The sequence below is a fragment of the Hyla sarda genome, chromosome 1 (assembly GCF_029499605.1).
Source record: "Hyla sarda isolate aHylSar1 chromosome 1, aHylSar1.hap1, whole genome shotgun sequence".
NCBI lineage: Eukaryota > Metazoa > Chordata > Amphibia > Anura > Hylidae > Hyla > Hyla sarda.
This window is the reverse complement of record NC_079189.1, coordinates 395,043,783-395,068,005: the sequence shown is the minus strand read 5'-3', so window position 1 is coordinate 395,068,005 and position 24,223 is coordinate 395,043,783. Positions and strand designations below refer to the sequence as shown.

General features: G+C 45.7%; 1 protein-coding gene across 16 annotated transcripts in view; it reads right to left on the bottom strand.

Annotated features, from left to right (window-relative positions):
- Positions 1–24,223, bottom strand: part of RNF212B (ring finger protein 212B) — a 465,717-nt gene that overhangs the window by 236,478 nt on the left and 205,016 nt on the right. For all 16 annotated transcript variants that reach the window (XR_008845195.1, XR_008845189.1, XR_008845186.1 and 13 more), the window contains one exon: positions 1,930–1,972. Coding sequence is in view for 10 of the 16 variants with exons in the window: in XM_056526195.1 (XP_056382170.1) it covers positions 1,930–1,972 (43 nt within the window). In the remaining 6 variants the exon portion in view is untranslated. The remainder of the gene's footprint in view (positions 1–1,929; positions 1,973–24,223) is intronic.

Sequence of the window (24,223 nt, the reverse complement as noted above, 5' to 3'; positions counted from 1 at the left end):
TATTTCTCACCAAGAAAAACGCCATGTTGGTTTTAAATTTTGCGTTTTTGCAGGCGGTTTTTATTCTTTTTTGGACTTTACCGATCCAAAAAAGTGATGGAGATACCTTGTTTATTAAAATTTCGTAGGGTACCATTAAAAAAAAAAGATGCACAAGTGATGGAAAAAATTGTATCTAACGAAATATATCTTTTTTATTTCGAAATTTTAATTAATTTTTAAACAGGGATCAATTTATGTGGGCGGGTAAAGCATTAAAAATGTAGCCGACAATAATAAAAATGTAGTGTGTGTGTCTGTCTTTTTCACATTTTTTAAACATTTTTTTAGGTAGTACTACTACTCCCTCATATTTCCCTCAGAGCAGTGATTGGCTGCAACCATGCGGCCAATCACCACTCTGGGTGGGAAACATGAATCAACGATGTTCTATTCACATCACTGGCCGGAGTACAGAGCAGAGATGGGGAGCGCTGTATACATATCTGTTATATTATGGGTGTCAGTAATGACTCCTGGGGCGATATGTCTATTAGTACAGGTTAGGGATCGACCGATATCGTTTTTTTAGGGCCGATACCGATAATCGGTGGAGGTTAGGGCCGATAGCCGATAACTTATACCGATATTCCGGTATAAGTTATCAGCTATTTATCCCCCCTCGACACCGCTGCAGATCACTGATTTAAAGCGGGCGCTTTAAATCAATGCACTGCAGTGGCTTTTGCGGTGCCATAGGCCGCCACCGCCACCACACGCTTCTCTCCCCCTACCTGTCAGGGTGGTCCGGGCCATCCATCCTTCCTTCCTGTAGTGTCCAGCCACATTCCGGGTGGAGGGTGAACCGGTCCAGGCTGTCCTTCTCCGGGGGTCATCTTCTCCACTCCGGGCAGGCTCCGGCCTAGTACGCTGCATAGACGCCACTGCACAGTGACGCCCGTGCGCAGCGACGCACCAGACGTCACGGCGTAGCGGCGTCTATGCAGCGTACTAGGCCTGAGCCTGCCCGGAGTGGAGAAGATGACCCCCGGAGAAGGACAGCCCGGACCGGTTCACCCTCCACCCGGAATGCCGCTGGACACTACAGGAAGGATGAATGGCCCGGACCACCCCCATTATGGGTAAGTTTAATTTTTTTTATTGACTCGGAGGGTGGGGGAGGGGCCCGACCGGTATAGCGGTATGGGCAAAAATCCATACCGGTATACCGCCCAGCACTACGATGAGGGGTGCGACGCGGTGTGGTGGGTCGGGGGGGCGGTTGCGGTGCGGCGGGTCGGGGGGGGGGGGTCGCGGTGCGGTGTGGGGGCGGCGGGGCATTATCGGCTTATCGGCGAGGTAATTGCCGATACCGATAATGCCCAAAATCGTGATTATCGGCCGATAATATCGGCCGTACCGATAATTGGTCGATCCCTAGTAAGGGTACTACTACTCCCATCATGGAATAGTGTGTTCCATGCTGGGAGTAGTAGTACTACCTAAAAAATGTTTTTACAAAAAGAGAAAAATAAGTTAAACACACACACTTTTTATTATTTATTAAAATTTCGTTAAAACAATTTAGTTAAATAAATTTTTTACATTCCTACTGCATCCTTTTTTTTTTGGTACCCAACTATTTTTGTACAAAAAACACCAAAAGGGGCCAAAAAAGGCAAATTCCACACAAAGGTAAAAACGCAAGAAAAAAACGCCAGAAAAAACACCAAAACGTGGGGAAAAACAGTGGCAGTTTTTCTGGCGATTTTTATGGCGTTTTTAAGCAAAAAAAAAAATCGGAATTCTAGCCTAAATGCAGTTACCTCCAATATCACTGTTGCTTGTTGGAGCCACAACAGTTTATGTGAATACATAGCTCAGTTTTCCAATGATGATTTATTTTTCCTGTAGAAACAAGTCAATTTTTCAAATATCGAATGTTCTTACCTAGCAATCTGTCCACACTGCTGTAAGCTTTGTCGAGGGGTAACTGGAATACAAAGTTACTGTCAATTTATTACTAATAATTAGAAAAAAATTGTTTCTTCCATATTATATCTAACTGTATGTCTGTCTGTCTGTCTATCTATATATATGTAGCTGTTGAAAAAAAAATCCTCCACTCCTAATTTTTCTAAAATCAGCATTTCTTCATAAATGTATGGCAACCATTTAACTCCAGCGTCTGTTAGGGTACATTCACACTAAAATAATCCACTGCAGGTTTTCTGCAACAGAAAACCTGCAAGAGGATTTGCTGCAGACCTATTAAAGTTTAACAGGTAGCAACACAGTATTATTATGTGTGAACATACCCAGAAATTTTAACACAAACACACCTCATTTTACTTAATGAGGTACTGATTAGGTGACTACCTGATCCAAATCTGATTTAGCAAGTATAAAACCACTGTTACGTCATCACTTTTCTCTTGGAATAGGACCAGCTGGATGGCAAAAGCACTGCAAGTAGTACCCAAAGGTCATTGGAATAAAAGAAAATTAAGTTTCTCTTTTTAACTATTTTGGCGTGAATAGTTGAGTGATGAAAAAAAGGGTTTAATCCTGTCAGGTCGCTACCATCCTGAAAATCCCAAATGACCAAATGTTACGCTAGACCGTAATCGCAGCCAAGTGCCTGGTTGGTAGTGATAGTGATTGGGCTTCATGATTATCTAATGTGTATCCTGATCCTTTTTTGCGTAGGCAGCCATTGTTAGGCCACTGTTCCCCCACTGTGAGTATATTTGCCCTCCTGTTTTACTACAGGAGGGGGTAAGCATCATTTATCAATTTATTTATTACGAGGGAGAGTTATCAAGGGATTTAAGCAGCTTTTTTCGCTTACAACAGTCGCACAAAAAGTTGCACGCGCGCCTAAGCAATTATTTTGTGCGACTTTTGTGGGTAAGCAAAAAATACCAATCTGCACTACCTAAGCAATTTTCAGTTTTTACTTTGCAGTAGTCCAGGATTTATCATTGCGAAAGTCGCACATAAGCAAATAAAAGTCACAAACCCCCTTCAAAAAGTCGCAGGTGTAAGCAAGGTCAAGCCTGGCTTACAAACTTGCCTATGACAGCATTTTTCAAAAAGTCACACTTGAGACTACAACTCCCAGCATTTCCTCACTGTAAGGGCATGCTGGGAGTTGTAGTCCTGCAATAGCTAGCGGGTGGGTGGTACATGTGGTCGGGGAGCGAAGCTGTGAAAAAAGTTGCACAAAAATTCGCAGGTGAGACTTTTTGTGCCACTTTTTTTTACCTTAATTTTCACATGAGCGCATAGGAGATATACAGGAGGGTAACAAACTTGTCACACGCCCGCACATCTCCTGCCCATGCAACACTACTACAACTCCCAGCATGTCCTTACTGTAAGGACAAGCTGGGAATTGTAGTTGTGTGGCACAGGGGGAGTGTGTTAGATGGGCGGGCGGATGACAAGCTTGTCACCCGCCCGCACCACATGACTACAACTCCTAGCATGTCCCTACTGTAAAGACATGCTGGGGGTTGTAGTCATTCAGTGGGGGCAGGTGACAAGCTTGTCAACCGCTTGCACATCTCCCCTCAGTCCTGCTGCATGACTACAACTTCCATTATGTCCTTACTGTAAGGGCATGCTGGGAGTTGTAGTCATGTGGTGCGGTACCAACAGGCCGGAGCATCAAATATGGCATTCCTGGGCAGGCCCGGACTGGCCTACCGGGATCTATCCCGGTGGGCCGCTGGGCCTGGGGCCGGATTAACGTAGGGGCTCCAGGCCCCCACATGAAAATAGGACCAGCGGGCTGCACAGGCGGCCGCATAGGCCACCTGCAGGCCCGGCTCTATAACTAGGCAGGCCTAGTAACTAGGGGGGGGCTGAAAATTTGCTGCCCGCTCCGGTCTGTGTCCGCCCGCTCTGTCTGCCACCCTGTCCACTCTGTCTGTCTGTAGCCCTGGGAGCGCAGGGGAGTGACGTGCGGCGTCACGTGTGGCATCATTCCCCCCTGCGTCATCACGCCGTAAAGCTGGGAGCCCGGCACTGCTGCTGAGCGCGGGACGGATCTGCGTGTGATTAAGGTAAGACTGAGGAGAGGGGGGTGTTGTATATGTATTATTGATGGGGGAGGCTGGGGGTGACGAACAAGGAGGAAGGGGTGTATAATTATGATTGATGGGGGGGGGGTTAGGACCAAGGATGAGGAGGGGGGGTGTATAATTATGATTGATGGGGGGAGGCTGGGGGGTTAGGAGCAAGGATGAGGAGGGGGTGTGTGTATATTTATGATTGATGGGGGAGGCTGGGGGGTTAGGACCAAGGATGAGGGGAGGTGTTTATATTTATGATTGAAGGGGGGGAGGCTGGGGGGTGTTTGTGAGGATAACAAGGATGGGGGGGTTTGGGGAGGTGTGAGGCTGAGGAAACCAAGGATAAAGGGGGGAGGTGTATATGCATGATTGATAGATGCGGGATCCAAAGAATATGGGATAAGTTATAGATTGTGGGGGGGTCCAAGCGCTGGGACCCCCGTGATCTCCAGTACGGGCCTTGGCAGTCAGCTGGAAAAGAGGTATGCCACCCCGCACGAAGTGCCAGCCGACACACCGCACCGTATACTCCATAGAGATACATGGAGGGAGCGTGCCGACCACGGCTTCCTGTGGGGTCAGACGTCGGCTTCTGGCATACTGACTGGGCCCCCGTGCAGGAGATCGTGGGGGGGTCTCAATGCTTGGACCCCCCACAATCTATAACTTATCCCCTATCCAAAGGCTAATCCAAAGACTAATGGCAGTATTATGTTTAGGGCACAGTGCATGGCAGTATTATATTCAGGGCGCAGTGTATGGCAGTATTATATTCAGGGCGCAGTGTATGGCAGTATTATATTCAGGGCGCAGTGTATGGCAGTATTATATTCAGGGCGCAGTGTATGGCAGTATTATATTCAGGGCGCAGTGTAAGGCAGTATTATATTCAGGGCGCAGTGTATGGCAGTATTATATTCAGGACGCAGTGTATGGCAGTATTATATTCAGGGCGCAGTGTATGGCAGTATTATATTCAGGGCGCAGTGTATGGCAGCATTATATTCAGGGCGCAGTGTATGGCAGCATTATATTCAGGGTTCAGTGTATGGCAGTATTATATTCAGGGGGCAGTGTATGGCAGTATTATATTCAGGACGCAGTGTATGGCAGTATTATATTCAGGGCGCAGTGTATGACAGTATTATATTCAGGGCGCAGTGTATGGCAGTATTATATTCAGGGCTCAGTGTATGGCTGTATTATATTCAGTGGGTACAGTGTGTGGCAGTATTACATTCAGTGGGTGCAGTGTATGGCAGTATTATATTCAGTGCTCAGTGTATGGCAGTATTATATTCAGTGCTCAGTGTATGGCAGTATTATATTCAGGGTGCAGTGTATGGCAGTATTATATTCAGTGGGTGCAGTGTATGGCAGTATTATATTCAGTGCTCAGTGTATGCCAGTATTATATTCAGGGCTCAGTGTATGGCAGTATTATATTCAGTGGGTACAGTGTGTGGCAGTATTACATTCAGTGGGTGCAGTGTGTGGCAGGATTTTATTTAGGGCACAGTATCTGGCAGTATAATGATTATTGCCGTCATAGAGAGGATGAGGATCTCCTGACATAGTGAGGAGACAATGAAGTTTGGGCCTCAGACTCTGCAGAGAAGATGGAGCTGGAAGAAGACCTGGCGTCTGGACCAGAGGAAAAGGAATGACAACAGAGAAGACATCACTCAGGTCAGTGATATCATTGTGTATTCTCCTGACTGTCCCATCACTACTGTAATTTGTAAGTTCCGCAGTGATGATGGGGACACTGTACTCCAATCTGAACCCTTCAGCTGTTACAAAACTGCATACCATAATGCCTGAGGCTCCAGACATGATGGGAGTTGTAGCTTTGCAACAGCTGGAGAGCAACTTGAAGCGAAAAAAAAAAATGGACTGCTTATTCTTAAATGTCAGGGTGTATTTTTGGTCCCAGTCCAAACCCCCTTAAAAAAAGTCGCAAATTTAAGCCAGGTCAGATCTAGCTTACAAAACGTGCTGTAGCATTTAAAAAAAAGGTGCACAAAAAGTACAACTTTTTGTGAAGCTCCGCTCCCCGCCACCTGCCCGCATCTACCTCCCACTGGCTAGCTGGTAGAACTACAACTCCTAGCATGTCCTCACTGTAAGAGCATGCTGGGAGTTTAGACTTCCAACAGCTAGCTGGAAGGTGGGAGATGCGGGCGGAGAGGGGGGGGGGCTTTGTTTTTCTACTTGAGGATTGGGGGGGGGGGCTGTCCTCAGTGTACAGAGCCCTGCTTGTCCTCAGTGTACAGGGCCCTGCTTGTCCTCAGTGTACAGGGCCCTGCTTGTCCTCAGTGTACAGAGCCCCGCTTGTCCTCAGTGTACAGAGCCCCGCTTGTCCTCAGTGTACAGAGCCCCGCTTGTCCTCAGTGTACAGAGCCCCGCTTGTCCTCAGTGTACAGAGCCCCGCTTGTCCTCAGTGTACAGAGCCCCGCTTGTCCTCAGTGTACAGAGCCCCGCTTGTCCTCAGTGTACAGAGCCCTGCTTGTCCTCAGTATACAGCGCCCCGCTTGTCCTCAGGTACAAAGCCCTGCTTGTCCTCAGTGTACAGAGCCCTGCTTGTCCTCAGTGACTGCACCTAATGTGGGGAACTATACTGCACCTAATATGGGGACTGTACTGAACCTAATGTGGGGAACTGTACTGCACCTAATGTGGGGGGAACTGTACTGCACCTAATGTGGGGGGAACTGTACTGCACCTAATGTGGGGGAACTATACTGCACCTAATGTGGGGGAACTATACTGCACCTAATGTGGGGGGGAACAATACTGCACCTAATGTGGGGGAACTATACTACACCTAATGTGGGGGAACTATACTGTACCTAATGTGGGGGGAACTATACTGCACCTAATGTGGGGGGAACTATACTGCACCTAATGTGGGGGAAACTAATATGCTTTAAAATGCATGATTTTACCTTTTATGAACAAGAAAATGACGACGTGCTGGTATAATGACGCAACACTATGGGGCTGGTATGTAATTTTTTTCAGGGCTGGTTTTCACACCCAGTCCAGCCTGTTCCTGGGCCTACGCGGTAACAGGCTGGCATTATTTAGGCTGGGGAGGGCCAGTAGCAATGGTCCTTGCCCAACCTGGTAAAGTAACGCTTTTGCTGCTTGGTTGGTATTTGGCTGAGAATGAAAATATGGGGAACCCTATGCGTTACACCCCCCCCCCCATAAACAATTTAATTAATTAATTAAATTTGACGCCAAATTTATCAACCCCCTGTGATAGTATGATTAATATGTCACACATAAGCAAACCCAAAGCAAAACAAAAAAATAATAAACATAATGGAGCAGCTCACAATTATACACTGGCTGAGTTGTATTAAATTTATTACATCTATTATCACTGTCCTTGAGGTGTGGGCTTGTTTTCTTTCTCATATATCCAAAACAAAAAAATGCCTACAGAACTCACTTACCAAAGCAAACAATTATAATGTATATGTTTTGTCTGTCCTTTACTTTTTAGGTCAGCTTGTGTTCTGCGATACCTTCCAGTGGAGAACTGTCTCAATTAGTCAGGAGGAGAAGTCTTTTATACCATTATGCTTTTTTTTTTTTTTTTTTTTTTTTAGGTGAATTATACCTAATCTGTTGGATGCTTTATCTTTATGACTTACCTCTCATACTGGCTGTTGACTGCTTCTTTTTCTTAATCATACTGTTGTAAGCATAGTTCAATACCCTCTACACTTTATTAACCCCTGAAGATGTTCAGCATGTTTAGTCACTTAGACCGTAACAGAAACACGTTGGGTGATTTGTACAGGGTTTTCATGTATTATTATTATTCTACAGGATTGTAATTGATCGAGAATAAGGCACTATGATCAAGATTCATGTGTGGTTAATATTATGCTGCTATCTAGTGATGTGACTACACAACTTAGATGGCAGGATGCACTACTTTTAGTTATTTGGTGATTGAATCTTTTTTCTCACTTTTTCATTTTTTGGCTGGATTTTACCCAATGATTTTATTAAAAGTTAAGTCTTATGGCACCTTTTCTTTGCATATTTTGTTTGTAATCTGCTAAGGTGATAGCAATTGGTTAACATGAAGCCATATTTTTCCACATAATAACCTATTTAGTTCATTGTATCTGGTATGGCTGGCTATATTTCAGGGGCTTTAAATTTAGATGAGTGGCTCTCTGAGGCTAAGGATATATTTCAGAAAAGACATTAACACAAACTACACCAACACCATCAGTTCATTACCTCATTTTAGGAGGTTCAGTGTTTTGAAAACGATTTAAGGCTGCATTCACATCTCGTTTTTCACATACGGGAGCCAGATCCAGCTGGGGGAGGGGCAAACCAGGTGCTCCCGTACCCCAGCCGGATCAGCCCGTGACTCCATTTACTTTAATGACCCGACCGGAGTCAAACGGTGACTCCGGTCAGCTCAGTTTTGACCAGTATGCAGTTTTGCACCGGACCTAAAACCTCCCCCAGCCGGATCCGGCGCCTGTGTGTGAAAAACGAGATGTGAATGCAGCCTAAAACTGGTTCCAAGAGGTCTCAGGGTGCCAGTCCTATCCACACAGAGGTTGCGCACTACTGCAGTATTGAAAAAGTGGGAGGAGAGGCAACAACTTGCTCCTTGGGTTTCATTAACATTTTGATGGAGGAGAAGAAAGCAAACTTGGAAATCCTGGGCAATAAGCTCCAGGAACAAAAGTGTCATGACTGACTGAGGGGTGGACAGGGAGAAGCGAGCCCTAAGCTGTCCCTAATAACACTCTCCCTGCCTACTTACTCATCTGCCCTAAATGGCGGATCGACAACCATGGCCCCTACCTGCGTTAAAGTGCAGTGGGCATAAAAACAAATAATATTATACATAGTCGGTCACAGGCCAGAAACATAACAGGAAAACTACCAAACAACCAGATATACCATACAGAATATAAACATTACTAACAGGGCAGAATATAGTGTACTAACAAACAGTTCAGAAACCAGAATCCAGATCAACGACAAATATGAATAAATTAACTAGATAAGGTATAGAATAAGTAAACAGCACAAACCAGGAAATGCAGGGGATGAACAGAAGAACTGATAATTAAACACTAAACTCTTTTTGTTAGGGGGTCCCCCCCCTCGTTTGTGCAGTGGCCATTTGGGCCTTTTTTAATTGGTTTTAATTGGATTGTCTGCGTTTTGTAATATTTATATGTAATAAAGATATTTTTTGGATTATAGCTACCGTGAGTGTGCATTATATTGCATATTTCTTTCTCTTTTTCTGTGTATCAATTGCTGTGCTGGCACTTTGAGTGGAAAAAAGTTGGCGTGCATTATGGTTTGGGCACTTGGGCTCAAAAAGGTTCGCCATCTCTTTTTTAGACCAATGGTAAAGCACTAGATCAGTGATCATGTACTCTATGATCAGTGCATGTACTATAAACTCTAAAGATCAGCAATCAAGAACTCTATAAAAACGGATACAAGAAAACCAAACTCCACAATGTGAAGGAGCACAGGTCAGGATACTAGACAAGATTTTTTTTTTTCAAACTGTGATTTTTATTAAAGATTTTCAAAATAGAAAAAGACAAGTATACAACAAGCAGTAAATAAACAAACAAACCAGGTGTACCTGGAAATAAACACAAGTAAAGCATACCATGCATGACTTCAGAGCAATGGCCAAAGAAAAAACAAGAAAAATCCTTTCTCAGGGTGATAAGACACTTAAGGCAAAACAATCAAATAGAACAGCAAGGTATAATCAGGAGGTAAAGTGAAAACATAAGATGAGACCAAGAATAGGCATAAGGCACATACAGAAAAAACACAAGATAAATAAAGACAAACACGAAACAACAAACAGACACACAGGAGAAGACAAGGGGAAGGGATAAACATCGGGACAAGAGAGGGGAAGGAATTCAAGGAGGTTGTCGATCAGTAAAGCGATCCCATGGATCCCAAACAAATAAGAAAGAATCTACAGTATTGTTTAGAGAAGCAGTCAGGGACTCGAGGGATCAGATCTCATGGACACGGGTCAGAAGGTAATTTTCAGAAGGGGGGAGAGTCTGCTTCCAGTGTCTAGCAATCAGCGTTTTAGCAGCCAAGACAATATGCATAAAAAGTTTAAACAGTTTCTTGGACAAGTGCAGGAGATAGAGACAAGGGGTCAAGAGGAACAGCTACCCCCAGAAATGAGCAGATTAAACGGGCCACCATTCCCCAAAAACCTACTATAAGCAGACAAGTCCAAAAATGTGGAGCGTGGACCCAATCCCAACCCCAAAACTTCAGCACTGCGGAGGAAGGGAAGGGTTCAGTTTATTAAGTAGCTCCAGAGAATGGTACCAACCCATGATCAGTTTAAACTGGGTTTCCTTGTAAGCCGTATAAATCGAGGCCTTAGAGTCCCTCTCCCAGATCGGGAGATTGGGGGATAGTTATATGGGTGTTCAGAACCTCCTCCCAGCGGTCCATATAACGGTGGGCAGGGTCAGTCCTACCTAGAGGAGAATTGAGAATGGCCGAAAGGAGACCCTTCACCACTGGCCCCCGGCAGCATAATTGTTCAAAGCCCGTAGGCAGAGAAACCACCACAGAACCCCAGGAGGGCATATAATGACTAAGTTGAAAATAACAGATCCACTAGGAGGAAGGAAGATCATTCTAGACATTAATTGATCAAACGGCAGGAGAGCCCGCGAACGAAAATGCCCTACATCCGCCCAACAAGAGACCCCTAGAGCCCCACTCACTTACCATACCAGACATCAAGCCTGGAAGTAAGGAAAGACTGCATAGGGGAAGACAGAGACGCCAGCCTAAACTTAACAGAACAATAACCCCAAACATACCAGGAGAAAGCCATCGGGGCTAGAAGAGGACACAGGGAAGGAGAAGAAAGAGGCAAAGTCCAAAGAAGAGAGTTAGGGTGAACAGGGGCAAGCCAAAGCTTCTCTAGCTCCATCCATCTGCTGTAAGCGTGATATGAGGAACACGCGACTAATTGGCGTAGGTGGGCAGCCCAACAATATTTGGCCACGTCCGGGACAGCCAGACCCCTGAAGGAGCTACTAACCAACATAACAGACATCGGAAGACGATGCCTTTTAGCGTCCCAAATAAAATGAAAGAAAGCAGACTGAAAGGAGCAAAGAACAGAAAGAGGGACTTGGACCGGGAGCGTTTAAAAAAAAGTACAGCAATTTAGGGAGGATCGTCATTTTAACAGCTGCTATACGTCCAAAAAACTAAATATATTGGGGCCACCACTTCTCCAGAAGACCCCGAAGATCCCGAAACAAAGAGGGGAAATTAGCAGAATAAAGGGAGGCATGGGAGGGAGTCAAGAGAATCCCAAGATACTTAAGAGCAGAGGGAGACCACTTGAAAGACAAGTTAGCCCAGAGAAGAGAGGACAGAGCAGGGGGGAGATTCAAAGGCATCGCCTCAGTCTTAGAAAGATTCACCTTATAGCCCGAAACCACCCCATAGGAATGTAGAGTCCGATACAAAGCAGGGAGAAAGAGTAGAGGACGAGTGAGGGTCAGGAGTACATTGTCCGCATGCAGACAAATCTTAAAATGTTATCATGCAACTGAACCCCAGTGATGTCCGGGTCCCCCCGAATCAAAGCAGCCAGTGGCTCAATACAAAGTGCAAAGATCAAGGGGGACAATGGACACCCCTGTCGTGTCCCATTAAACAGGAAAGCTCGGGGAAGTTACATGTGGAAGCTTAAGAGAGGCAGTAGGGGAGGAGTATAGGCCCCGTAATCCCAAATTTCTTTAGAGTGGCAAAAAGAAACGGCCAGCTTAGCCTATCAAAGGCCTTTTCTGCTTCAAAGCTAAGGACCAGGGCCTGCTCTGAGCGATGATTAATCAAGTCTATTAGACCCACCATCTGTCTAATAGTGTTGTCACCGCCCTGACGACAGGGGATAAAGCCAACCTTATCTTTATTAATAAGGGAGGGAAGAAACCTGCAGAGGCAGGCCGCTAGAATCTTGGTAAACACCTTCACATCTGAATTAAGAAAGGCAATGGGTCTATAACTTGAACAATCATGGGGATCCTTGCCCGGTTTGGGAATAAGCGTAACTAAGGAATGTAAAAAAGACTGCAGAATCTCCTCACCCCTAAGAAAGGAATTAAACAGAGAAACAAGCCTAGGAAGAAGGAGAGAAGAGAAAGTCTTATAGTACAAGTAAGTAAAGCTGCTCAGACCAGAGGAACGCCCCGCAGGAAGAGACTTAAGGACCTTCGCCAGTTCATCGGAAGTGATGGGTGCGTTTAGAACAGCACGATCAGCAACCGAGAGGATCAGTCAATTACAACGTGACAAAAAGGAGTCAAGACAGTGTCACGTTCCCCCGGGTCAGACGGAAGCTGAGAAGGAAGGGAGTATATAGTTTATAATAATAGTCTGAGAAAGTTTCCGGGTGATAGTGAAGAGTACCTGGGGCATCCATCAGGGCTGAGGGAGAAAGGGCAGCGGCACGGTAACGTAGGCACCTGCCAAGCATAGTATGGGCCTTGTTGCCCTTTTCATAAAAATGTTGTTTAGCATAGAGGAGAAGGCGTTCCACCTTATGAAGAGCCAGATCACCCAGTTGAACAAGAGCTGCAATCAGTCACCGCAGCCTTGAGAGGGATGGGGAAACCAAAAGAGAAGCCTCCAGTTGAGAGATCTCAGCGTGAAGTTCCAGGGAACGAGCCAAGGCATCTTTTTTCAGACGGGCAATACAATGACCTCGTACCACCGATTTATGTGCTTCCCACAAAATGGTCTGTGAAGTAACAGAGCCATCATTGGTAGTGAAATACTCAGAGATGCAAGCCTGGATCGAATCTTGGGAGGGCTGAGTTTTGAGCATAGAGTCATTAAGGCACCAGTGACAGCAACGGGAAGGAGTAGACTGAGGAGAAAAGGAAAGTAAGACAGGACTATGGTCCGACCAAGAAATCGGCTCCAAAGATGCATCAGTGAGCATGCGCACCATCGGGAGATTCTCAAAAAAAAAATAGTCAATACATGTATTTAAACAATGTGAGTGAGAATAAAAAGAAAAAGACCAGTCAGTCAGGTGGTTTATACGCCAGAGATCATTTAAGGAGGAAGAACGAATCACGTCGAAAAACCGACACCAGGCGCATATGAGCAGGGGAGGGAGGGGTACCCGCCACAGAATGCTGATCCATAGAAGGTGACAAATCTAATTATAATCTCCCCCTAACAGCCATGCAGATGGAGGATACCTGTGAAGTCTGGCAAGAACCCTATGGAGAAAAGGAATTGGGAACAGTTTGGAGCATAGACATTACAGAGGAGCAAAGGTGTCCCCCCTATAGAACCCTCAACAATAACAAAACACCCCCAGGATCTATGAAGGAGGAAGCTAGGACCTAGAGATCAAGATAGCAACCTTCCTATCAGAGGTGGCTGAAAAAACTTGAGGATAGAGGTGATGTAAAGACTGGAAAGATCCAGTATGGTCAAAGTGCATCTCCTGGAGAAACAAAATGTTCGCCTTCGGCATAATCAACTCCCACTGCCAGCAGGCGCCTCTTTGGGGGGGGAATTTAGGCCCTTAACCTCTTAAGGACTGTACGCCCTGAGCCCAGTCCCGGTGTTTAAAACGGGGTCACGCCATGACCCCGCATCACACCGGGTCGGTCCCGGCTGCTTTTCATAGCCGGGACCCTGGGCTAACAGCGCGGCACCGATCGTTGTGCCGCACGCTATTAACCCTTCAAAGTTGACCGCCGCGTCTGAAAGTGAAAGTAAACGCTTCCCGGCAGCTCAGTCGGGCTGATCGGGACATCGCGATAAAATCGTGATGTTCCGATCAGCTAGGACGCAAGCGGAGGTCTCCTTACCTGTCTCCGCGGCGTCCGATCGGGTTTGATTGCTCCAAGCCTGAGCTACAGGCTTGAGCAATCGAGCCCGTATTTCGCTGATCCATGCAAAGCTATAGCTTTGCAGGGATCAGCATAAGAGATCAGTGTGTGCAGTGCTATAGGTCCCTATGGGAGCTATAGCACTGCAAAAAAAAAAGTTTAAAAAAAAGTTAACAAAGGTCATTTAACCCCTTCCCTAATAAAAGTTTGAATCACCCCCCTTTTCCCATAAAAAAAAGTGTGTAAATAAAAACAAATATATGTGGTATCACCGCGTGCGTAAATGTCCGAACTATAAAAATATATCATTAATTAAATCGCACGGTCAATGGCGTAGGCGCAAAAAAATCCAAAGTCCAAAACAGCGTATTTTTGGTCCCTTTTTATATCATGAAAAAATTTATAAAAAGCGATCAAAAAGTCTGATCAATACAAAAATGGTATCGATAAAAACATCAAAACACAGCGCAAAAAATTAGTCCTCATACCGACCCGTACGCAGAAAAATAAAAAAGTTATAGGGGTTAGAAGATGAGAATTTTTAACATACATTTTCCTGCATGTAGTTATGATTTTTTTCTGAAGTATGACAATATCCAACCTATATAAGAAGGGTATCACTTTAACCGTATGGACTTACAGAATATAGATAAGGTGTTATTTTTACCGAAAAATGCACTGCGTAGAAACGTAAGCCCCCAAAATTTGCAAAATGACATTTTTTCTAAATTTTTTTCGCACAATGAATTTTTTTCCGTTTTGCCGTGGATTTTTGGGTAAAATGACTAATGTCACTGCAAAGTAGAATTGGTGGCGCAAAAAATAAGCCATCATATGGAATTTTATGTGCAAAATTGAAAGCGTAATGATTTTTAGAAGGTGATGAGGAAAAAATGAAAATGCAAAAACGGAAAAACACTGAGTCCTTAAAGGAAATCTGTCATTAGAATCACCCGCACTAAACCTGTTACACAGGCTTGTAGTGCGGGTGATCCTGATTAAAACACTCCTTACCTGGTTAAAAATGGTTCAGCGCTTCTTAAGATATCTATATTTTTAGTTTTCTGTTATTCCCTGGCTTGGGACTCAGTGGGAGGTGTTATCATCTGGGACTCGGCCACACGTCATTCTAGCTGGGCGGAGCTGCCGTCCGGCTCATGAATATTCATGAACTTATCCTCCTGGTCTAATTCTTCTTTCTCGGTCTGGTGTGGAGGGCCGCGCATGCGCCGCGTTCCGTACACCCGGAAGTGGCGTTCTCCCCCCGGCTTCACTCAAGCTGCGGCCCTATACAAGTAAGAAGACAGGCTGCATGAGTGAAAAGCTGGGGGTGGGAGGAAGGGAGGGACGGAGGGTGTATTTATTCACAAACAGACCAAGAAAGAAGAATTAGACCAGGAGGATAAGTTCATGAATAATCATGAGCCGGGCGGCAGCTCCGCCCAGCTAGAATGACGTGTGGCCGAGTCCCAGATGATAACACCTCCCACTGAGTCCCAAGCCAGGGAATAACAGAAAACTAAAAATATGGATATCTTAAGAAGCGCTGAACCATTTTTAACCAGGTAAGGAGTGTTTTAATCAGGATCACCCGCACTACAAGCCTGTGTAACAGGTTTAGTGCGGGTGATTCTGATGACAGATTTCCTTTAAGGGGTTAACATTCAAAGAGACATACTTGGCCATAATGGATACCAAGGGGAGAAAAATGCCAAAGAAGAGCACTCACCAAAACCCAGGGGGTGAAAAAGGACGTTCCAGAGAGAATGGTACCTGCAGCAGAGTCCAGGAGGAAGAGATCCAATCCCATTGAGCCTAGAAAAGAGGGAGGAAAAAAAAAACAGGAACCAGGAGGGAGATCAAACAGAAAAGACAAAACAAGACAAGAAAAAAACAAAAAAGGACACAGAAAAACAAAGAACATATTAGAAAACAAACCAATAACCGAAGGTCAGAGAGGAGGCAAAACAGTCAATGACAATATGGCCTCAAAGGGGAGGTGGCCGGACGTCAGAAAAAGAAAACAGACAACTAAGAAAAACTGTCAGTGCCCCCACAATGCCATAGGCAGAAAACAAGTGAATAGTGAACTAGTGGTGCCCAGCTGTGAATAATAATAAACAGAGGAAGCCAGGTTAATGTGAAACAAAGAAAAAAAAATACAGCACCGAGCCATCAGGAAACCAGGATCAGCACAGCAACTCCGCCAGGAGACTATCGTGGGCAGGATTCAGAAGCAGGTGAGGAAGGAGACCCATGCTGGGGTCTGGGTCGACATTTTTGCGAACAGGCTGCCAGACTGGTGGAAGTGAAGGAGGAGCCAGCGCCAAATCCATCAGTTCAGGAAGCGGGATATCCAAGGCTGAGCAGCAGGTCGAGAGATCTCCCATGGAGCGCAGGGTCGCCGAATGACTGTCACTTTGCGCAAGGTTATCCAGGAGAGGTCGGGGAAAAGTTACATAGTTAGTATGGTCGAAAAAAGACATATGTCCATGAAGTTCAACCAGGGAATTAAGGGGTAGGGGTGTGGCGCGATATTGGGGAAGGGATGGGATTTTATATTTCTTCATAAGCATTAATGTTATTTTGTTCCATGAATGTATCTAATCCTGTTTTAAAGCTGTTAATTGTTCCTGCTGTGACCAGTTCCTGAGGTAGACCGTTCCATAAATTCACAGTCCTCACGGTAAAGAAGGCGTGTCGCCCCTTGAGACTAAACTTTTTCTTCTCCAAACGGAGGGAGTGCCCCCTCGTCCTTTGGGGGGGTTTAACCTGGAACAGTTTTTCTCCATATTTTTTGTATGGGCCATTAATATACTTATATACGTTTATCATATCCCCCCTTAAACGTCTCTTCTCAAGACTAAACAATTGTAACTCCTTTAATCGCTCCTCATAGCTAAGATGTTCCATGCCCCATATTAAAGTTGTAGGGGAACCCCATCAAACTCAAAATTGCGCAGGTTGCGGGCCTTGGCCATGATGGAATCCTTCAGTTGAAAGTCATGGACAGAGCAAATAACATCACGGGGGGCACCAGAGGAGTTACAAGGCCTCAAAGCTCTGTGGGCCCTATCCAGCTTTATGCAGTGAGAGGAGGGCTCCCCCAAGATGAGATTGGAAATCGCTTCCAGCGTGACTTAAGATCCTCTTCATTCGTCACCTCAGGAAGGCCCTGGATCCGTATATTGTTGCGCCTGCGGCAGTTGTCAAGATCCTCCACATGTTCTGGAGTTCAATGAGAAGTTCAGACTGGGAGGAAACCATAGCCTGCAGCTTTGTGATGTAAGCTCTGGTGGAGTTGTGGTCCCCCTCCAGGCTCTCCACACGGTCAGATACATGCTGAAGGTCCTGCCTGAGTGAAGAGATTTCAGCCCTGAACGCCTCTTTTACTTCAGAAATCAAGAAACAGAAATAGTCCTTGGTAGGTATTTGAGAAAGAAGCTGACCCCAGTTCAAGTCCGTCTCAGACAGAACATCCCAGGAGGGGTTGCCCCAAGCAGGGGGGACCGAGGCCTCAGGCACATAAAGGGAGGAAGTCGTATGAGGCAAAAACTGGGGGGCCCCAGCATCCAGGCGGCTCTTATCAGCAGACCTCTGCTGTTTGGGGGGTTGTGAAGGTGGCAAGGATGCCATATTTGCTTGGATCATGGCAGGGGGCTCCAGGGGCCCAGTATAAGGAGAGAGGGAAACCCAGGCCGAGGATGGAGGAGAGGTGAAGGCAGCAGGAGGCAAGTGATCCCCTTGTTAGTGGAGGGGCAACAGTCCCCTGGAGGGGATGGTATAGAGGGGGAAACAGGAGCTGACCTGGCAGTGGCAGAAGAGTCCCTGAGAGCACCCACAGGAGGAGAAGATGGTGGCCAGGCAGGAGCGCAGGTTGGATCCAGGACCTCACAGGCTGCAGGCAGAGAACAGGCAGAGGGGTGCCTAGCACAGCGAGAGCCCTCAGGAGTGATCACAGCCGGAGCCCGAGCAGAGGAGGTACAAGGGGGAGATCCCTCAGGAGATCCGGCGGCAGCAGCAGACGACAGGCAGGGAGCCGGAGGCAAGCTTCAGTTGAAAGTCATGGACACATCATGACTGTGTGCTGAGGGAAGATGGCGGATGCAGCTGTCGGCCCCGAGGCCGGAGAGAAGCACGGGCAGAAGAAGCGCTCAATGCTGCGGGCAGACTTGGAGGGCTGACCGGAGGATGCAGGAGGCTTCGGACGGCGTTTTAAGGTCCTCCCCATGTAAAGTGCTGGGTTTTACAGCGGGCAAATTACAGGAGACGGCTACGTGAAGCAGGAGTAGCAGGCTCACGCGTCCATCTTCTTCGGCGGCTCGCCGCGCCCCCCTCAACAGGATATTTTTCAAGATACAAGACAGGATATATTCAAACTAAAACTCTGCAACGTGGAGGAACACAGGTCAGGATACTCACAGTGTGAACACACACTAAGAAACAAGGTACAAGCAAAATGGACATACAATAATCCTAAAAACAGACAATTGTACTTCAGACTAAAGTCTACAATAAACAAGACTATTAACCATGGTTAAAAATGCACAAATATCACAATATAAATACAAGGTGCATGATAAAGCAGACATGGTCAGAATTGCACAATATCTAAGGTGCATGATAAAATATAGTCAAAGTAGTTCAATCACCAGCCACCAGATTGCAGCAGAGCTAGGGTTTTAAAGCCACACCCGAGCTGCAATAGGATGAGAACATTAACTCTTTCAAGCACATGAAGAATTAGAACAGACCCTTTTCACACATAAACAGTCTGAACAGGGCATAAAACGGAAAAACACAAAGACACGAAAATGGACATTACAAAAAGGAGCTGGTTTTGAGATTCAAGACCGACCCTGACTTTACCTCCAAGGAAACCCAAATAAAAGTCTCTATCGAATGTGTTCAAAACAATCTAAACCAGAGGAAACACTTGCAATTTGTGCAAGATTTACAGGATTTCCGAAAGAACCTGGAATACTCGGTCCTCTCTCGGAATCCTGCATAGAGAGAACAAGAGACTGATTTTTCCACATCAGATAATGACCTTTCAGATGCAGAGAGATCAGGGGGCGCCCAGAAAGGGGGCGCAAACCTCGAGGGGATAGGAATTATTCTAATAGACCCCTTCCTCAGAATTATCTTCCCACGACCTCTCAGTTATGGGGCAATCGTGGGGAAATGGGTGCTCCCTCCAATTGTCCTTCTCTTCTTTTTAAGAAGTACACCGGGACCAGTACCAACTACGATATTGCCCGGAGAGTGGCCAGTATCCGGTCTAAAACCTGGTAGCTCCAGACAGATTATCAATCTCTCCTCACGAGATCTGACATCCCACCAGATCGATGTCCTAAATAAGGGGCTTTCATTTGTACCAACCATGAAATTTTAACCTTTTTCGGTGGACCAAGGATGTCCACCTTTTTGCAAGGAAATTAAGGTGGCATAAGTTTCACAAGCTGAAGGAGAAAAGAGAAGCCAGGGATCTAGGATTAACAATACTGAGGCTCCGGGCCACGAACGATTTGGCCTTCCTCCTTGAGGATAGTGAAAGGGTAAGGCTAGGTTCAGAATACGGAATTTCCGCCTGCAATGTAGTGAATGGTTTTCCGTTCACAAATTCACACTGCGGAATTTGTGAACGGAAAATCTGCTTAGAAATTTCCGCCTGAAGAAAGGGGTTGCTCTTTCTTCAGGCAGAAATCCGCACAGAATACATTGCAGTCTATTGGAGACTGCAGTGTCCGCGCGGTCCTAGCGCTGACTGATTCAGCCGGCGCTGGCCGCACTCGGAATCTCCGGGCGGAAATTTTCTGCCAGGAGATTCCGTAGTCTGAACCTAGCCTAAGGGATGTAGACCATACACAGATTGTAAATTTAAAAAAAAATCGCACTTTTCTACCTATGGGCGATATTTTGTATATGGAAGTCTTTGTGGAGTTCGTCTCGAGGGCCCTTCTTCCATCTCCAGTTCCGTTCCCACTGGGACCGGTAACTTCAGCCACCGGGAGAGATAAATGTTAGGAGAGCTGGAGATGGATGAAAACCTCAAGGATCAAGGAGATAATGTGGTTAATTTAGATAGGGAGACATACATTACGACGTATAAGAGACTCTTGGATGATACCCTGACATATGAAGTTTTGCAGGATAATCTGACACTACAATAGAAGAGAGATTTGAGTGACTTGTTGGTACAGGCCAAGACAGACAGACTCATTACTGACGAGGAATCTGATTTTCTTTTGCCAGAGACTCCCATGAGTCCTACCATTTATGCGTTACCAAAAGTGCACAAGGGTCTATCCCTACTGAAAAGACGACCAATTGTGGCAGGTATCGGGAGTCTTGGGCAAAATATTGGTATTTATGTGGACAAGGTATTCGGGTATTTTGTTTTATCTTTACCCTCCTATACCCGTGACACTGACGGGACTTGTTAACCAAGTTAGAAGGACTCGCTGGTGATGAGGAAACTTGGTTGGCATCAATTGATGTGGAGGCCTTATCCAATCCACATGAGGTGGGCCTCCAGGCAGTTGAATTTTTTTCTTTCATCTAGGGGCGTTAACCATGAGGCTCATAGCAAATTTGTGTTGGATCTCCTTAGATACATATTGACCCACAACAATTTTCTTTTAAATGGGCAGTACCTCCACAAATTCAGGGAAACTGCGATGGGGAGTCCTTGTGTCCCATCGTATGCAAACCTTACCTTGGGTTGGTGGGAGGCTACCACCGCCTTTTCCAACGAGTGGGAACTTCTGTCTGATAGCGCGACCTTCTGGTCATGCTATATTGATTATATTTTTATTTTGTGGGCCGGTACAAAATCAGATTTTGAACATTATTTACAAGCCCTGAACATCAACAACTTGGGTTTATCCTTCATGTATGAGATTGACAAGGAGGGATTGGCTTTTTTTGATGTGTTCATTAGTAGGGATGGTTCAAAAACTACTGTATTCAGGAAAGCCACTGCCACCTACAGTATCCTGAGATGGGAGAGCTGCCACCTGGGAGGATACCGAGGGGACAAATCTGTAACGCAGTATTTGCTAAAGCAACGTGTACATGGTATGTGCATGTATGCTATGCGTAATGAATTATGCGCAGTGAGTACCCCATAATAACAATGCCAAAGTAAACGTATGAGATGCAATGATACTGAAATAATGTTTGTGCCGTAGAAGTACAAGAAAAAACTATTAATAACAATGCTACGGCGCCACAGTAACCATGCTATAACAACATATGCACAATAACTGAATGTGCAGTAAGCAAACTAAAGTAACAAACGTACATAAACCAGAGCTGGAGAAACGTGCAAAGAAACAACGCTAAGGCAAAGTACTCATAGTAACAACATTTACTTGACTAATGCACCAAACAAAGCTAAAGTAACTTATGCATGTAACAACGCTAACATTACCTGTGCAACATGAATGCTAAAGCAACACATGCATAACCCAATGCAAAAGGATTTGTACAACCATTATTAACCTATTCAGGACGCATGGCGGACCCGAAGGCTATCAACGCCCGGGACCGTGTCTAATGCCGGACATCACCGATCGCAGCACTAGCCCCTTAGATGCGGCGATCACAGTTGATCACCACGTCTAAAATGAAAAAAAAAAAAGCATTCCCAGCAGTTCAGTCAGGCTGATCGGGATCATCATGGTGAAACCACAGTGTCCCGATCAGCTTGCAGGACGAAGGGAGGGTCCCTATCTACCTCCTCGCCGTCCGATCTCCTCTGCGATGCTCAAGGCTGGAGCAATCGAGCGCAGATAACACTGGTCAATGCTATGCTATGGCATATCATTCAACAGTGTATGCAATCAGTAGATTACATTTAATAATCCCCTATGGGGACTAAAAATGGTGTAAAAAAAAAAAGTTAATAAATGTGAATTAGCCCCTTCTATACTAAAAGTTTAAATCACCCCCCTTTTCCCAAATTCCATATAAAAAATATGTAAACATAATAAAAAAAACATATGTGGTATCGCCGTGTGCGTAAATGTGAACTGAGTAGAAACAGAAGCCGCTAAAAATTACAAAATGTCGTTTTTTCTAAATTTTGTCCTACAAATAATTTTTTTTTGGTTTCACCATAGATTTTGTGGTGAAATGACATTGCAATGTCATTACAAAGTAAAATTGGTAGCGCATAAAACAAGCCCTCATATAGGTCTGTAGGTGGAAAACTGAAAGCGTTATGATTTTGAGAAGGGGAGGAGGAAAAAAACAAAAGTGCAAAAATGGAAAAACCCTGAGTCCTTAAGGTGTTGATGCTCATAAATGCTATGAACGTATACACACTAAATACTATGAATGTAAATCAACTAACAGCTATAAAACATATAAACATATATGCTATGAAAGTAAAGGCATAAATGCTACCGAACAATGCTAAGTGACAAAGTAACCACGCATTTTTTTCCCCCGTTCTTATCTCTCTCTGTATGGGAACATGAGAGCGTGGCAGGCTGTATAGGAACATGAAAGTGGTACAGGGAAATGTGAGTATGGTACACTGTAGGGTGAACATGAGTGTGGTACATTGTAGGGCAAATGTGAGTGTGGTACACTGCAGGGAGAACGTGAGCGTGGCACATTGCAGGGAAAAGTGAGAGTGGTACACTGCAGGGAAAAGTTAGTGTAGTGCACTGCAGGGAAAAGTGAGCGTGGTACACTGCAGGGAAAAGTGAGCGTGGTACACTGCAGGGAAAAGTGAGTGTGGTACACTGTAGGGAAAAGTGAGCGTGGTACACTGTGGGCAAAACATGAACGTAGTACACTAGGAAAATGTGACACTTGTAGTAACGTATGCATGTTATACTTGTATACGTGCTATACTTGTGGGTATGTATGTATATAAAGGTAACTGTGGAACACAGCATGAACAGAGCAGAAGACACTCATGGAGCTTACTGACATAGAAAAACAATCATACTCAATAATGTAAGGGACTACAACTCCAAGCATTCGCATCAGCAACCCGACAACCCCATCTCTAGTATCATAGCAGCACCACCAATCATCTCAGCCGCCGTAGAACAGCATATCCAGGTCTCTTACCAATGCCTGAACAGTACCATGTGTACCCACAGATCCTGGTCTCTTCAACGATGTTTCCACCGCCCACAAAGTGCCTTGAGTGGCAGGACCATGAATGCAGTCACTGGAGATGTGGCGGGGGTTTCAAACCAGCTGACAAGTTCGGCCACTGCATGCTGGACCTAAAGCTGAGCTGCCAAGATGACCACTGAACACAGGTGACTGTTGGTGTGACCTGGACATAGGGGAAACTAAGAAGAGAGGGAACGGCGAGAAGGGGGAACAGAGAGGGAATGGAGAAAGAGGAGGAAAAGAGAGGGAACAGAGGGGAGTGGTACAAAGAATGTGAGAAGCACAACGAAGAGGAGAGGGGCGGCCTGTACCGCATACCGGAATCACATAGCCACACTATAAGCCGGGTGTACCTTAAACTGACCCATACAGTATCAGCTCCCCACTTACCACTCGAGCCAAGGCAGCAAAACCGATGGGAACTACAATTAAACCTCCCAACGTACCCAACCAATTGTTCCCCCACATGCAGAGGTTGCATACCCAGACCCCAAGCTATACAGCCCAGTGCCAATGCTGAGCCGACACTGCTGCCGGTCCCAAATCCCGCTAATGCTGTGGGCGGGGCTGGCACCATACCTTACCCAAACCAACTGAAAAACACCAACACTCGTTAGGGAAGCCCACATATGTCGAGAACGCCAAGTGGAGCCCACAGCGTGATGTAGGACGTGCCCCTGAACCTGTGCGTGTGGGTATTTATAGCAGCTGGCCCCTACCATAAATACAGGCTTAAACTTACTCTAAAACACTAACAGATTTGAAGAAAACATATTTCAAAACCACCCATATGCAGGGGGAAGTAAAGGGAACAGAAACTGGTCGGTGAAGGTCGGCAGGGAGCAAAAGCCAGTGGGTAAAAAAGGGAGGGGGTCCCCAACAGCCTGGGAACAATGGTTCAGTCTCACAACAGGGCGCAACATTCTCCTCAAAAGATGAACAATAAAACCAGGTCTTAGAGTAGCCATCTGTGTGGTGATGAAGGTGGGCAGTAAGCTCTTCCATATGCTGTATGTCCAGAATCTTCAGGATCCACAGGTGTATGGAGGAGGGTTCCGGATGCTTTCACAGAGCCAGTATACGTGCATTTGCGGCATT